General features: G+C 32.2%; 1 protein-coding gene and 1 long non-coding RNA gene across 5 annotated transcripts in view; one reads left to right on the top strand and one right to left on the bottom strand.

Moving 5' to 3' along the window:
* The window catches only part of DLC1 (DLC1 Rho GTPase activating protein), a 351,657-nt gene that overhangs the window by 236,760 nt on the left and 96,760 nt on the right, over positions 1-18,137 (bottom strand). For all 3 annotated transcript variants that reach the window (XM_036228700.1, XM_036228701.1, XM_036228702.1), the window contains one exon: positions 13,927-14,067. In XM_036228700.1, coding sequence (XP_036084593.1) covers positions 13,927-14,067 — 141 coding nt within the window. The remainder of the gene's footprint in view (positions 1-13,926; positions 14,068-18,137) is intronic.
* The window catches only part of LOC107504131, a 124,552-nt gene that overhangs the window by 83,445 nt on the left and 22,970 nt on the right, over positions 1-18,137 (top strand). Inside the window, exon 4 of one of the 2 annotated variants that reach the window (XR_004953351.1) lies at positions 4,900-6,787. The exons of the other annotated variant lie outside the window; for it this stretch is intronic. This is a non-coding gene — a long non-coding RNA (uncharacterized LOC107504131). Of the gene's footprint in view, positions 1-4,899; positions 6,788-18,137 lie in introns of those variants that run through there. 2 annotated transcript variants of the gene reach the window in all.

Here is an 18,137-nt window from a genome sequence, read left to right as displayed (position 1 = left end):
CAGGAATGATTTTAAAAGCTCCAGAAAATTTCATGTCAAAGTTTCAAAGTCATGCTTTCCTTAATATTTGCTAGTAAAGATTAAACATTTAAAAAGAGAACTGCAATCAATATAAATTATTGTTTTCATGGGTAGCCTGTTTACAACCATTTGTATACAAACAGTGGTATTGTTCTAGGATTAGTAATTAGTTCATGAGCATTCCAAGAAAATGTCCAAATAAATTCTTCTATGGTGACGTGAGAAGAACGTCATTTCTATAGAGGCGCCAACACAGTGCAGAAATCCCTCCTTTAAGTGTTTGTATTAATCACTGCTAACACTCTGATATGTATTTGCTGGCATTTGAACTATTATAATTATAAAACAAACACAGTTCATGTGTGTAGTACCTCATCTTCCTGGGTACTAAGGAACATGCCATTGATTGCAACAAGAAATTTTATAGAGGTACACAAGATACTTCACTTTAAAAGAAGTAGTCATATTAATTCATCTTAATATACTGTTTGGCATGGAATTTTTGCTTATATAGAAGGAGGCCTATGTGGTAAGCTATTAACAAGCCAGACAAATTTGTCAGGAACATATGTGTTTCTCATTTATAATACATATGCTTTAGAATCTCCCTAATGGGGCCAGACAGTTGGGATTCTATCGGCACCACGACCTGACAGCTACTACGGGTTGACTCAGAGAATAGCAACAAAGAAGCATAGCTAAAGAAAGCAGCAAAGATGGCTGTAGCTGAAACTCAAATGATAATTATTAAGATGGATGCAAAGAGGGGTGACTGAATTATTAATCTTTTTCATAATCCTTGTCTTCCCAGATAATGCCCACATTCATTAGTGTCATTTTGAATACAAAAGTGTGCTGTGGGGTTTCTCTGATAATAAAAAGGCTCCTTCATATCTTTCACTTTTGCCTATGGTTGACTATTACAATCTTTCTGGGAACTTGACTCTGTAAATCGCTCCTCATCTTATTCGAGGGCATGTAGAACAAGGATGTCCTTCACAGGCTGTTGATCTTCTTAGTTAACTCAATTGTCTTGGTTCCTTTCTCAATTGTACGTGTGTCTCTCCTTACTATATGCCCTAGTACAGAAAATACCAGATTTTGATTCAGCTCAAAGAGCAATTTGCTATAGAATAAACAAAATACAAATATATTATTTAAAATATTAATCAATTCCCCCCCCAAATAATTTATGTACTCCTTTTAAAGAGCAAATCTGTTGTATAAATTAAAGTATAATAACGGCTATCATTGGTAGAGGGCTTACTATGTATCAAGCACTGTTAAGAGATTTACTTCCCTAAATCACTGAATCTTCATGAATACCCCTTTAAAGGGACTAAATTATTTAATTAAAGTGGAAATATTTTAAAACTAGTTTGTTATACACACACACAAAAAGGGAAAAGATAACATGCATTAAGCATATATTTACACAAAGTGTGCCCAGGTTTATAAAATGTTAAGAATAATTGTATCGATCTGTATTGCTTTATTATATGAAAAATTTTTTTACCATAATTTCCATGTTGGAAACTGGTTTATCAAAGTTTAACCTAAATCTAATTAATTTCCAAAAAAATTCAATCAAATAGAAAAAGCATTAATGAAGGACAAATTCTATGTACCCATAAAGTGATATTTTCTGCCTAAGAGGCCTCTATGGTTGCTACCCTGAACACACCTGACCCTGTCTGATCTTGGAAGCTAAGCAGAGTTAAGCCTGCTTAATACTTGGATGAGAGACCATCTAGGAAGACCCGGTTACCGTAGGAGTAAAAAAAAAGAGATCTTTATGGAAATGTTATAAATGAAAGAATAATATCTTCTTTTAATTTATGATTTTCAATATTTAATATTTTGCCTCTAGAAATAGATCTCAAAGGAATAGAAATGCTATGTCAATGATTGTGTAGTTCGTTACGGATTTAGATGCTTTACAGTGAGCACTCCAAACCCAAGCTTCAACTTAACCTCTGACCCTGGAATGCCAAAGGGCGGGCTGACTCAGTGCTAAATTCTTTAATACTTAAATTGAAAATTTTAACAGCTATTTTTTTGGCGTGTCATGAAAATTTAAAAATTATATACTTCACAGCTTGGCTACCATTCTAATATAAAACAAGAGCATAAAGTATATGTAACTATAAATAATGTATTAAACTTGTGTTAAAAACGCAAGATAGTTAATACATTATGTGTTATATATAATACATAATACATATGTTATATATAACATATTATATATGTCAGCTCTAAAATTTCAGGAAATAATTTATACCTAGGATACTCATTATGGTGACTTGTAGATTTTCTAAAATTCTAATATTTTCACTAGCATGAATCCTGAAAAAGATTACATTGTACTCTAATTATTGTTCTAAGTAAAAGCATCCAAAAGAAGAAGGCCACTCTCATGCAGTCTTAGTCATGTCTTCTAGGTGAAGAGAAAGAGTTGACTGCTAGGGAGTGATCACATGAATTCTTAAACTTAAGATTTATGCAGTGGCTCATATTCCCTCTTACAGAGACTATGAAGAGCATTTTCATGTTATCAGGTAATCACTATTCAATAACACAGGGGATCTTTACCTGTTTTCTTAATAATGGGAAAAATAGTGGGGTTCTGCCAGTGAAATAAAGCAAAGCTGAGGAGGACTTGCTAGTGATATGTATTCTTTCTTAACCCCCTCACCTTCTCCCTGCCCAGGACCTACTTACCCTTCTAATTAGGCAATTTTTGAACATGGAAACGCATTTAGAATAAAAAGTGTGATTTCGTGATAATAGAGTTAGAAATGTGAGGGTGTGTGTGGGAGAGAAAGAGGAGGGCTTTGTTTCATGGATTCATAGTTAGCACAGAGAGGGAAGAAATTAAGAGCTGTCAGTAAACTTTTCATCCTTCTGGAGGATTCTGCTTCATGATATCATTCCAGAGTCTGGCAAAGTAAACTGCCAACTTTCACATGCCAAGGTCTTCCATGCGACAAAGTCAAAACAAGACTGCTCTTTTTAGCCAATACGTAATCCTAGCTCTTGTCGACTGACTCAAATCAGTGGGTCTTACCGTGTCAAGATTCCTCACCTGTTAAATGTTGATTACTATTGCTGATGTCATGACTATTTGATGTAGATTATATGTGCTAGTAAATTTTAAATTTGATAAGGGAAAAAAAAAAAGAAAATCTGGTAGAAACCATCAGGGACAAAAAGCGATAGCTAATTAGTCTTTTAGATAATTTACACTATTGCATTGTAATTTACTAGTTTTCAGTATTGGTAGATTAAAAATGTTTTTGGTGGATTAGTTAAGGACACTGTGGTATGGTGAAGATTTCTAGGTCTTGGCTAAAGGAATCCACTAAGTTGCATGCTTTTAAGTCCAAGGCTGGTAACTTCTATTTAAATTTCAGAGTTTTCCATAGAGATTGGCATATGATGAAATCTCTAATTTTTTTAAATCAATTAATAAAAATAAAAAAGCAAGTTCGTGAAAGTAGGAAGTAATTACACTTAGATATACCAAAACTGGCCCTTTAAACTACATATTTTTAAATAAATAATTCTAAAAGAAGTTACTTATATGAACAACTGTATGACAAGAAGACAGGTGTTAGCCACAAGAATCCTCTTTTTTGTAAGAAGAACATTATTTTTATAAAATGTTATAAAAATATTATTTCAAGGTGAACCACTTTGAAAATTGAAAGTCTGTAAAAATGAAAATAGCAAATATATGTCAAAATTGCTTAATTATACTTAGCCATGGATTCTAACAGAAATAGAACAAATAGTCCCTAGAGCTATTTTACCTTATCTGTACTTCATATGCATATACTGCGCATATTAAAGTTTCTGAAAAGTTATTTAAAACTCTCTAGTTTTGTAACATTCTAACAAAAAAAAGGTGAATTTTATATAAACCTAAATTGCCTCATATTGCGGCTGTTTTGTGTGTGAAGTAATAGATAATTTGGCCAGAAGATGGCAGCATTCTGAAAGAAAAAAGAAAGCAAGAAAGAAAACATGAAAACAAAAAGCAAGATAATATAATTATCATACTTTTTATTCTTAAGATTTTCTTTAACTAGTGTTAATCTTTTTTTATATATTATCCTTTTCAAGGTGTAAGATGTCCTTATTAAAAAAGAAATAACTTAGTAATAACCTACCCGTACTTTTTTTTTTTATCAAAGAAAAAAATACTTTGAAAGATACAATCATCTGAAGGCTATAGGATTTTAAGACAGTAGTGTATTAATTTTCTCTTGAAGTAAAAAATAATATTTGGAAATATTATATGTGGTAATAAAACATATGATCCGCAAAGAGAGTAAATGTGTTACAATTTTTCTCCGAAATATCTGTTTGAGGTGGAGGAGTGTTCTTTTGCACTGTAAAATGAATTATATAGAAACACAATTTAAAAACATAAACATATTCTTCCATGGAGAATATGAATATTATATCATAAATAATTTATTTGTTTACAAAACTTTGAAACCTCTGTGCCTTTACCTGAAACTATTTTAAATTCAGACAGCTGATTACATGCTTTTCTTTGTTTATAACAATATTGAAAGTCTTTAATTAGCTGAAAAACTTCCCTTATGTGCCTAACTGACTAACAACTTCGACTGAATTGAAAAGATGTACGGAGCATCTAGCTCATGTCCTTGTAATGTCTCTTTCAATTTATACAGCACATGGAATTACGGATAATCCACTACGATAATATTTTTTAAGCAATATTGTTTACTCTGTGTCTGAAGTTTAGTATTTAATAGTGTGGGTCCACAGAACCCATACCTGGGCTGAGTTGAGTTTCACTGATCCAGTCTGCTTTCTCTTACCCTTTTTGTTTCTTACTGTCCCCAGAGTTCAGGACTCGATGATGATGCTTTAGAAATGACTATGCTGGCCTATCAGCAGGAAAGTTTCAGAGGCAGCTTCACCTGGGCGTTCTTGGAAATGAGTAGACATAAAATCAGAAGAAGCCTCCTGGACTCACGAAAATTGCTAAAACGTTTTCCTTCCTCATATAAATTTTTTAGTCTAGGATTTAAACAAAATTTATGCTATTGGTTGGTCAAAGAAAATCTTATTCAGAAGGCCAAAATATAAAAGATAAAAGTAAATAAGTCTGGCTAGGGCAGGTGGAGGAAGGCAGATTCCGGGTAAGGGGTGTCCCAGAGCACATAGTCTGAACAGCACCGATTTATTCAGTTAATATTGCCTGTTTGCTTGATTCTCTGCATTTTAAATTATGACTAACTTCTTAAATGCCCATACAGTAAATTACTATGATATTTATCCAAAAATAGGGTCTTCAAAATGAATCAATAGAACAAATAAAATGGATTAAACAGTCTGTGATGAAGAGGAAAAAGTGGAGTCATTTTCATAAATATCAGTTGATTTTTTCTTTGAAGGAGTTTACTAATCCAGAAGTCAGCTGGATTATATTAAGCTGTTACAGTGGCAAGAAGAGAGAATTGCTAAAAAGTGACAGTGGCAACAGTAACCTAAAAAATATAAACTACTATTGATTAAAAAAACTAGCACATAAAATGGTCATTAAATAGCCAGAATAGTCAAGAATATTGGTATTTTTCAAGTGAGGAGTCTTAAGACACCATAAAGGAAAAAACAATTCCTTTATTTTCATATTTTTATTACATTATTCTAACTATTTAGATGTGTGATATTCAGAATACTCAAATACTTGGTTGATGTTTTTATTTTTTCATTTAGAAATCTGGTATGTGATAGATAGCTCAAAACTATGGTCTAGAAGTCCTTCTGCGTAAATTTCATATAACTGCTATTGAATGTTCACATGCAATTTCTGGTCAAGCATTTCAACTGACTTCAACTGTCTTTAAGCAGTGAATGTAGAGGCCATCAAATGCCAAGGGCAGAATTAATTACCAAGCAAAGAATCAAAGTACAGAAGTAGAAAAAGAAGGAAAGATACTGAATATATAATTAGAACTCTGAGGCAACTAGGTTTGAAATGAAGAAAGTTAGGACTCCGTGAAAATGGCTTACTGGTTATTATTACTGCGTAGTGCTATGAATTATATTCTTGGTTGCTGTGATGTGGCATGCTGTTGGCTTGCCATTTCACATTGCCCAGAAATAACTGGAAGTTGTTATTTCTCTTGGATGAAAATATGAGCTGGATGCGAGAAACAACATCAGCACATGGAAAAACTGAATTTTTCTCATTGTAATGATGATAACATACAAAAGTACTATTTATGTGACCAAATCTTAGGTTGCAGAAATGATGTCAAAAAATTATTTCTTGTGCTAATAAAATAGATTCAGTTCTAACTCTGTCATCATTCATATGTGTTCCATTTCCCCCATCTTTCTTTTGGTTTAAAGAATTCTGCTCCAGACACCTAATTAACCAGATTGTTATAAACTAAACACAAACAAGATAGAAAACAGTTTGCCAACTCAGAAAAATTATTTAAATACAATGTGCTCAGAGTTTAGTATTAAGGATCAGTATATCTGGGGACAAGTTATACTTATTCTTGGCAAAGCAAAACTCTTAGATTTAAAACAAAAAGGCTTACCTGGGAAGGTCATTGTGGAAATTAAAAAATCCATCCTTAATATTACCGTCATTAATTAATGTCTGAATGGATTGGAAACAGATGCCAGTATTTTCCAACACAAGAAATTATAAAATTTTGAACTTATTTTAACTATAAAAGCAAATAACTATGAAAAATGTTTCTATTTTTCAAAGCCCAAGGTTAGTGAATTACATATTTATTTATTATTTCAGAATATGAATAGAATCTCGTATGCTTTAGACTTTTAAGAAATTCTTCATTATAATTAACAATCACAGAAAGTTTCTAGAATTTCCTTTCTAGAAACTTTTTTTTCAGCTCTCCTGGCTCAGTTTTTTTTTTTTTTAAAGCTATATATTTTGCTTTGCTCTTTTTTCTCATAAAACAATTAGAACCTTAGTGAAAAAGACAAGTATTTCTTTTAAAATTCACATACTTTAATGTTATTGCTTAGCTATGTCAAAATTAAACTGCCACATTCAAAAGCATTACAAAGTCATTTTTCTAAGACCAGTACATTTTTGTTTACATTCGTTGATTGTAAACTATACTAACATTTATTTCTTTGATGTTTCAGAAAAGGGTGACTAAACGTTCTTTAAAAATTCTATTTGTGTTATTTTCTCCTTTACTATATTATTTTCTTTACTTACTATATGTGACATACTGTTCAAGTTCTAGCCAATTTTATATATTACTTTGCATTTTTTCCAAAACATCAGTAAAAAGGAGTATTTGCAATTCATATTGTAAAAGGATAGTGATTTATCCCTCTAATTTGTTTTAAATAGTAGACAGCATTAGTGAAATTACCAGCTTTGTTAAAAGAATTAAAGTGATAACTATTTAAGCAAAACCATAGTATATAATATCCTAGTAAAACAAATCTAGATATTACTAAAATTTTGCCTGTGAATTGAGTTTTAAATGATACTTTAAAGTAATGTGAGTTGGACTCCAGAACCAACAAGCTGTTTTTGATTGTAGTGAATATACCATTTGATATATTCAATTGAAGATACCATTCAGGGTATCACAGGCATGATGACTTCAGTTTAATCATGAAGCATAGCCTAATTTATGGCAAAGGGATGCCATGCGATTCTCCACTAGGAAATTTTATTTAATCCAAATAAAATAATTCCTGTCAGGGTATCTGAAGTGTATCATTTGAAACAAAGATGTTCTCGCATTTATTAGATCTCTTCACTGGGTAACTGACTGAATCATAAAAAATAGAATAAACATTTCATTATCAGAGTCTTGCAGAGTCTTTTTAGACTATTTTCCCATGTGTAAATACTGACATGCATACATAATTTAAAATACAATTTCAGGGGATACAGGCACCCTTCTCAATCCATCCATAAATTCCATGTTAAGAATTCTTTTTTCTAATTTTGTGGGGCCAATTCATCATGGATTAATGTCATACTCCTAATCAGATTGTCCCTGACAGCTTTCATAAATAACTCCCCAGAAAAGCAATACTTTACGAGATTTATAATTTTTATTTTTAAGCAGCCTTACATGGAACTCCTCCTTTAACTGATGCAACAATGAAGTCGACTATTGATTGTAAAATGCACCCACTGACCTCTGTTCTTCTATCTTATATGGTTTTCTCTTTTGAAATACTTTCTCAGATCTTTCTAAACCTCAAATCTCCTACCCAGCTACTGACACTGTCACCAAACTCCATATCCAGAATAAATCTGCATTTGTGGTTTCCACATTTATCCTGAGGAGCAGTCTTATACAAAATCAATAAATATATTACTAAAATTTATATCAAATAATAATCTTGCAACTATAGAGCAACTTCATAATTACTAATCTGACTTTATTAAAAATTTAATCATATAGTTAGGAATTATTCAATCAGAAAATATCCCTTATGTTATTTTTCAAAAACCCGTGTATATAAATGTTCATAAAATCTGATACACATGCATATGTATATACCTATATATACATGTAAACACATACAAAAAAACTGTGGTAAATAAATGGTTTATAAAATGATGTTAAAATAATATATCTTCTGCCATTCTATAATTTAGAAAATGATGTTAAAATAATATATACTATGCCATTCTTTGATGAATCAGACACTGACCTTTATTTTTCAATGAAACTGTTCTTACGTACCTTGAGAATTCAAACATTAGTGACATTTTGTTTCCATTATAATGACATTCTAAACCAATTTATATTAGTTCTGAAGTCAAGCTGATAGCATGTGAATCTCAGTGTAAAGCAGTGTTAGGAGCATGCAAAACCTGGGTGCCATCTTGGCCTCATTCCTTATTAACAGCAAAACCACAGGCAACTCAGATTAGATACTATAGGTCCCTGTTTCATCATCGATGAACTCTAGACAATAATAGTATCTACTTCAAAGGTCGTTTTGAGGATTCGATAAATTGTGCTTCACTAGTCTATAATCTATTACCTGCTATGTAGTTTGCACTCCATAAATGCTTGTTCTTTTTATTTTTGATGTTATTACATGGGCAGAAAATTCTTTTCTCCATAATCACCAGGGTAAAACTTCTGGATTTGTCCTAAACTTCATATTTCTACAATTGCTCTTTACCAGGTTTAGATAGAGATTCATAGAAATACTGTGAGTGGCAATTTACCGTTCTTATGTGCACAGTGGCCAATATATAACTTCGAGAACAATATAGGCCAGACCATGTCTCATTGGTCAAAGGGAAGATAAGATCTCGTTTTATATGTTCTAAACTTTAATAACGTTTATTAAAAATAACATAATGCGAAACTTGTTACACAGTGTCATCACCCTCCCTCTTCTCCCACCTTAAAATGTTTATTTTTTAGGGAGGACAATACTATTGATAAGTGAGTGTCAGACCAGAAAATCACCCTTTGCTTTTATTATGCCAAAGGGGAGAAAAAAATAGTTGGTTAAAAATGTCTCACTAAACTGACTAGAGCATAAGCAGTTGAGTTTGGGAGTCATATTGAGAGTTTTTTTTTTTTTTTTTTCTACACAATAAGTTAGGTTGACCATGCAATTTTGGAATTATCAGTAAAAGAGGCTCAATTATTATATCGACTGTGATACTGAAGTCTTTTCTTTTTTAAAATTATCTTGAAATGACCACAAACTTACAGCCGGGACATACTCTTGAGAATTTATTTTGGTCATCCTCTAGCAGCCTTTAGGCAGAATTTTTTAAAGGAGTTGGCAGTCTCTGGCTGGGTGGAGTTTTGCTTACTTTCAGCTCCCGCCCACCATGAACTGCTGTTTCCCCCAAATCTATCTCATCACTATTTTGGTAGTAATGATGAAAGATCAGGGGTGTATTCAATCTGTGGAATTAGAGCTGCCATTGCCACCTTGAGCTGGAATAACATGTGTCTGTCTTCTTTCACCTGGTAGCAATTATAACAAAGAATGTTAATAACTTATGCTGTTTTTGATATATTCGACAGAACAGTTATCATATAATTCCAGTATTCAATACATTCTGATATGAATGCTAATATGACAACATTTCTTTAGGTAGCTTAGGATATACTCAAAGCTGCTCTGTCTAGCTATGGTTCCAACATGCCCAAATGATTGAGAGTCTCATCAGAATTCTATCACAAGAAAACTAAAGTAATATCTGGGAGTGGGAAGGGGAATTTGGACTAAATTAAAAACATGCATCCCTCCTAATGATGCTCTGGTTATTCTACATAGCAGAATTGTAGACTTTCCCTGTTCCTCCAGTTACTTATTTTACAAATAAAATATGTTGTTTTCCTTACCCAGAGCTTGGTTTCTTTCCTCCTAAATGTATGACTAATAGTGATTTAGTGAACACCTACACTTATTAGTATCTTTAGGAAAAACAACAACAACTATAGGGTTTTAGTATCCAGCTTTAAAATCTTTCAAGCAACAGAGAACCATGGCCAGAGAGATGTGACTGTAGTGCTCTACAGTGAATCAAAACACTTTACGCAAAATGATGTGACTTCTCATGGGTTGTTTGCAGAAGTGTCTAGTATATAAGGATTATGAGACTGCCTCAAAGTAACAAAGCACAGAATTTGGAGAAAAGAATTAATGAACTTTTTGATGTGGAGCACTAGACCTCTTTTTTTCTAATGTGGTTTTTGGTAGTGGATAGCCTACTCTTTAACTTTTTAATTTTTTTGTGAAATACATCTCAGAAATCTACTTTAATGCTCAATTTTCAGCATGAAATATACATGGTATTTATGAAAAAATCTGAAGATTACTCATTGGTCCCATTCTAAGAATAAATATAAAAGAAGAAATCTTATGGAAAAATAGGCACTTAGAAACCCAGAGACCTTACACACAAAAGGAAAGCCAAATATTTGTAGAAGTTAGTCACCATTATAAATAGACTTCACAGCAGCTATTCAAATGTAAAATTAAATAATTTTGAAATGAAGGTAAGCATTCTGTAAAATGTGACATCATGAAGCAGGTTAGTTCATTTTAGGTGTATGTTAGAAGTAAGTGTGCTTAGAATTTAATCTTTCTATTTAATATTAAAATTGAAATTTTAGTTTATGCTGAAAAGAACAGTTTTGTAGAATACTAGAGTTTTCCCTCTTTTCACAAAGTAGCCAGACTTCCATTACATATCGTTTATTCTCTAAATTTCAGATTAAGGGGGGAATGTATATATTTAAACTCTCATAAAATAGGTAAAATACTTCATTCTAATATTTGAACCCAGGAACACCTAAAAACGTAAAATTCATCCATGGCCCCATACTTATTTTCAAATTGTGGGGAAAAGGGAATGTTCAAGAAAATAACAACACCAACAGCAGCAAAAAATAAAATGCATACAACCAAATTAAAATAACACTTCTTCCACAAAACAAAAGCCTATTCTTTAAAGCTACTTTTGTTATTGGCCATTTTCTTTATGAAATTTCCTAAAAGTCACTTGCAATTAACATCAAAGTTTTCTCTTTTTTTCCAGGTACTTCTCATGACAGGTTAGAGAATTGTATTAAATTATAGTTCAGTAGGTGGACAGAGTTGCACGTTTGGTTGTCTACGTTTACCTACAGTGTTGGTCTAATGCGGTAAGCAGTTTTTGGTTGTCTTGAAGTGGAATACTGTGTTTGGACCATAAGTCAATTACATAATGATGCTCACTGTTCACTGTCTAATGAATTGTGGCATCACTACGAAGCTGCGATTGTGTGCCCAGGGAACAAATCACACCTCAACAGCTGAATAAAGGTTAATATCGATTTCATTCAAAGTTGACATCATATCAGAAAATATTTGATTTGTGGTGTGTGAAAAAATATGTTTCTGTTGAATAACTGATTTTAAGTATTTCTCAAATTTGCCTGTGAGGTGAATAGTTTGGTGAACTGACATGTCAAAACATGAAAATTTGAATACAAACCCATCATATAGTACTCCAAGAGATTACAGTCCTGGGAAAACTGATGATTTTATGTTTTTCATTCTAAAACTTTGCCAAAGACAGTTACTATAAAAAAAATAGTATATATTTCAGTAGAAATATATTGACCACATTTATAAACATAGGATTATTGAAGAAAGGCTAAGGAACTTCCACACAGAGTTGTGTAAATTGTTACAAATTATTTATAAGGTAACTATAAAGGGAGAAATAGTGGATGCTAATGATAATTATTATAAAGTAAAAGATAAACATAGAATAAATATAGGAATGAAAGGAAGTGCTCTTCGGGATAATAGCAGATAGTAAAAAGCAATTTTAAACACAAATACTTTTAAAAAGGGAATTTATCTTCTACTTCCTTATGCCAACCCCACATTCGTCCCCGATGTTCAAAATGCCAATGCACCAATGTTTCCCAAATATTCAAGTTAAAAATGTTGAGTGGCTTTTATTTTTTCCATAAGAAGAATGTGGTAAAATGAGATCATCAAGTTTAATTTTATAATTTTGCATTTCAACCTTCTTTACCTATTATGAAAAAGGGGAGCAACATTTCACTGAAGCCAGCCTGTTGGCACACATTGTTTTTGACCCTATTATTTCACTGTAGCGCAAAGCTGCACTGTGCAGTATGTCATTGGTTCTTCTTATTTCCAGTGTCTGCAGTACCATGATAAGGCATGTTATTGCATTTCTCTCTTTACATCCATACCTCCCTTTGCTAGACTGTGAGCTGTTTAAAGACAGAGATTATATTTTATTTCCAGTCTTTTTCATCTAGCGTAATGCACGGCATACAGTAGGTGTTCAATAAATATTCATTCCAACAAAAATGCTTTAGATGTTATTGTAAATTAACATACTATGTTTTAAATTCAGAGTATTCTCTTTTGAGTCTTATTTCAGGCACATCTTTTATTTTAAAGACAGGCAAACAAGCAATCCAAACTTGTTTCTCTGTGTTAAGCTAACATGCACATTAAAAAAATAATACAACTCTGTGATTTTCACTAAACTAGGAAAGGTTATTTTGGAGCTGCTGAGACTTTAGATATTTGAAGTAGTAATTACTTCCTCCATAAATGTTACCTTTTAGAGTCAAATACTGCTTTCCTGTGCAGTTCAACTTTTTTACTTAAGGAAAATGTTTTTTATTCACAATCCACCATGTTATAATATTATATATGGTAATTCTCCTTTTCATTTGCTTTATTAGCATTGTAAAGTCAATGAAACATCATAATAATGATAGTAGCTTACATTTATTCAGTATTTATTCTGTGCCAAGCATTTTACTAAGCTCTTTACAGGAGCTATGTCATTTAATACCCACATAAATTTGATATGTCTATCTATCTATTATCTATCTATCTATGTATCTATCTATGTATCTATGTATCTATGTATCTATCTATCTATCTATCATCTATCTATCTATCTATCTATCTATCTATCTATCTAATCTATCAATCATCTATCTATCTATCTCTATCATCTATCATCTGTCTTATCTAACATCTATCTATCTAAACTTAGAGAGGCAATTTTCCAACTGGTAAGCTGAGTGGTCAGGATAATAATGCAGGGAGAGCCATCTTCAGATTTTATATTCTTGGTTCTTTAAAGTTCTGAGTATCTGGCAACAAAATTTAATACCATATTTGAATAATTCTGAAAACATAACCTATTTTAGCAAAGTACTTGTGTTATCTTTTATAAAATGATGCATTGGGTTGTACTTAATTAAATACTATTAAGTCTCTACAACTAAGGGTATTTCTGCTACATTGAATAGATGAAATATCAACTCTTACCTGATGATCAACACTTCATTTTGAAACCGACTGCTATAATTTACAACTTACCGTAGACTTGGGTTTGGTTCCAGAATTGGCGACTAGGGTGGAAGATGGCAGGTCAGTGGACTCGATGTTAGAAGACAAATTTGTTTGTGCCTGATTTACAGAAATGGTATCTGCTCCACTTTCAGATCCTGACTCCGGATCCTGTTAAAAAAAAAATGCACTGATGTGAAGGGCATGCACATCTCTACATGCTTTGCTCCCTGCCAACAGTACTTTTTGGCTGCCTCCTTGTCCCAACACACACTGAGACATTTTAGTTGCTGCCAACTGACATTGACGTGTCAACCATAATCATGCATTATTTTGTAATAATAATTGTACTCTTCAGAGGGTCTGGTTTTAGAAAGCAAATATTGGTGAAAAAGGTAATATACAACTTTGGTAATTTGACAGCTGATTGTGAATTGGAGAGGCAGCAATGGGAGCTAGCATGGCCATTGCAGGGAGTCAGGAGTTAGAAGCCCACAGATACCCTTTGCTCACTGTGTGTCCTTGAGTAACTTACTTAACACCCATCATGCAGGGTCGTTGTGGATGTCAAATGAAAAGACAGCTTTTGTTTCTCATACCTCACTCTCTTCTATGTTTCACCAGATCTCTATGGTGACACCTACTACAACGATCTGAAATCATTTAGTGCAACAGTTTGTCGATCTAATGAACTATAAGATATTTGAGGGCAGAAATTATGTTTTGTCACATGCAATTCAATTTCTTCATTTGAAACTGAGTATAATAATAGCACACGCTCAAAGAGTTTTATGAGGATTAACTAAGATATATGCAAAGTACATGTAACTGACATATGATAATTTTCATTAAATATTACCCATGACTATAAATATTGTTATTAGTAACTAGTACATAGTATATGGATAAGACACCTGCTGAATGAATGCAATTACTTGATAATCTCTCCAAAGTCTGTGCATTCAATTTATTAAATGCTTTCTTTGTGTTATATAGTGGCCTGACAGCACAGAGAAAAGATAGGGGTTAGGAGAATGCAGATGGGTGGGAGTAAAGGGATTTATTGCTCTACAATTTTCACCGGAGAAAATTATGAGTTAAGTATATTTGCATCTACTCTTTCTATATCTCATCTTTAACATGATTCCCATAGTCAAATACCATCTACCTTGTACCCCAATTTATGCTCCTCCATTCTCTCATTTCTTAGTATGTGCTATTTGCCAGCCCTTTGGGTACACCAGCTGGTTTCTGCGACAGGAACTATGTCCTTTCTTGTCCCCGATTTTTTTTTTCTGCCTTTTTCTTGTCACTCACATCTCGGTTTGAAAATCACTACCCCAAAGAAGTGTCTTTTGACATTTCAAGATGAAGTAGTTTCTCCCCTTAAATCTCCACAGCATATCATTCTCTATTTTAAATCCTATTACCTTGCTTATCTAGCACATATCAATTATATTTATCCATTTTCTTTTTTCTGTCCTTTGCTTCCTCTCTCTCTCTCTCTCTCATCCCCCTCCCCCACCCTCTCCTTCCCACCCCAAACAAACACACCTATCTGCTATCTATTCATCTTCATTCATTGCTTTTTTTTTGTAATTCTTGCCTGTCTTCCTCTAGTGGAGTCTATGTGCCACAAAAGCAGGGGATTTTCATGTCTTATTCAGTGATACATCCCCAGATCTTTGAATAGTGCCAGCACCTAGAACATGCTCATTAAATATTGTATTATGAAAGAATAACTAGAAACTATAAGATACCGATGAAAGAAATAGAAGACACAAATAAATGGAAAGATATCCTATGATATTGCATTAGAATAAAAATTGTGAAAATGTCCATACTACCCTAAGTAATCTATGGATTCAGTCCAATCCTGTCAAAATTCCAATGACACTTTTATAGAAATAGAAAAAAAATTCTAAAATTTCTATGAAACCACAAAAGATCTTGGATAGCCAAAGCAATTCTGAGAAAGAACAAAGTAGAAGGCATCACACTTCCTGATTTCAAACTATATTACAAAGCTATAGTAATCAAAACAATATGGTACTGGCATTAAAAACAAACACACAGACCAGTGGAATAAAGAGTCCGGAAATAAACACATGCACATACGGTCAACTAATGTTTAACAAGGGAGTCGAGAATACTTGATGAGAAAAAAATAGTCTTTCCAATAAATGGTTTTGGGAAAAGGATATTCTCATGCAAATGAATAAAATTGAATGCCTAGCTTATACCATTTATAAAAATTAACTCAAAATCAATTAAACCCTTAAATGTAAGATCTGAGACTGTAAAACTCCAAAAAGAAAGCATACCAAAAAACCTCTTTGACATTTGTCTTGGCAATAATTTTTTTGATACAATAGCAAACACATGAAATAAAAGCAAAAATAAATAAGTAGGACTATATCAAACTAAAAAACCTTCTGCATAGCAAAAGAAACAATTCTGAAATGAAGAGGCGACCTAAAGAATTGGAAGGAAGAGAATATTTGCAACCATATATCAGATAAAGGATTAATATGTAAAATATATTTAAAAATTCACACAACCCAATAGCAAAAAGTCTGATTAAAAATGGGTAGAATACCTGCATAGACATTTTTCCCCCAAAAAGACACACGGATGACTAGCAGGTACATAAAAAAAAAAAATGCTTGAGATCACTAATTATTAGGGAAATGCAAATCAAAACCACAATGAGATATTACCTCACATCTGTTAGAACGGCTATTATCAAAAAGACAAATGTTGATGTGGATGTGTAGAAAAGAAAACCCTTGTGTACTGTTGGTGGGAATGTAAATCAGTACAGCCACTATAGAAAACCATATGGAAGTTCCTCAAAATGTGAAAAATAGAATTATCATATGATTCAGTAATCTTACTACTGAGTATTTATCCAAAGAAAACAAAGTCATTGTCTTGAAGAGATATCTGTATTCTTGTGTTCATTGCAACATTATTCACAATAACCAATACATGGAAACAACCTGTGTCCATCAATAAACGAATAAAGAATATGTGAGATATATATAACTATATATATACATATATATATATTTATATACATATCTATACATACACACATGTATATATAATGTAATATAATTTAGCCATAGAAAAGAAGGAAATCCTGCTTTTTCTGACAGCAAAATGAACTTTGAAAGCATTAAAAGCATTATGCAAAGTGAAATAAGGAGACAGAAACATAAATACTGTATGACTTTACTTACAGGTAGACTTTTTAAAAAAAGCCCAACTTATAGAAAAAAAAGGAGATGATAATAATATGAGTATTATTTACTTGAAAGCTGCTAAGAGACTAGATTTTAAAAATTCTCACCACACGCGCACAGACACACACAAACACAACTGTAATGACATGAAGTGATGGCTGTGTTAACTAACCTTATTGTGGTAATTATTTTGCAATATATGTGTGTCAAATCATCAAGTTGTACACTTTAAATGTTTACAATGTTATATGTCAATTATATCTCAATAAAATTGCAAAAAAAGAACAAAAGAAAAAAGTAGGATACAAGTATTAAAAAAAGAAAGGGTATAAAAGACATAACAATGATAATGAATATGAAAAGCAATACTACATTCTTTAAGTATGTGTGTGTGTGTGTGTGCGTGTTGTATGTGTGTGTAAAACATATCCCTAAACAAATTTCTCATGCCCTGAGTAATTTCATATTAGGGACCATCTATTTTGTTTCTGTATGGAAAAAACAAACAATTTTTAAAATAAGAGAACTATGATTCATTAAAATTTCAAATAGAATCAACATAAAATGAATAGTTACACATAGCAGGTAATTTATAAACATCAAATGTAGACTTATAAGTAGCAGGTAATTTATAAACCATTTACACTTGACCTATATTAATATCAGAAAACTTTTGTATTAATTTTGCTTTCCTGTTTATGTTTTGATTAGCAGTGTAACCTTATATCTTTCTAACAAATAATAATTGTGAGGCAAAATAATAAACAGTTAAAAATATACCATTTATTGTGTTTTTACTTTTCGAGGACAATGCTGCTATTCTCTGCTTCAGTGTTCACCAATTCTATGCGGAGGGTAGGTAATATATTATTATTATCATTTTATAAATAATGAAACCAAGACTTTAGGTGATGAACTTGACCAAATTCACATTCTGTAACAGGAATGGGATTAAAACTCAGATTTATCTGACTTCAACTTGTTAAACTCTAT

This window comes from Rousettus aegyptiacus, unplaced genomic scaffold, assembly GCF_014176215.1.
Source record: "Rousettus aegyptiacus isolate mRouAeg1 unplaced genomic scaffold, mRouAeg1.p scaffold_m13_p_11, whole genome shotgun sequence".
Classification (NCBI taxonomy): domain Eukaryota; kingdom Metazoa; phylum Chordata; class Mammalia; order Chiroptera; family Pteropodidae; genus Rousettus; species Rousettus aegyptiacus.
This window is presented reverse-complemented; position numbering and strand designations above follow the sequence as displayed.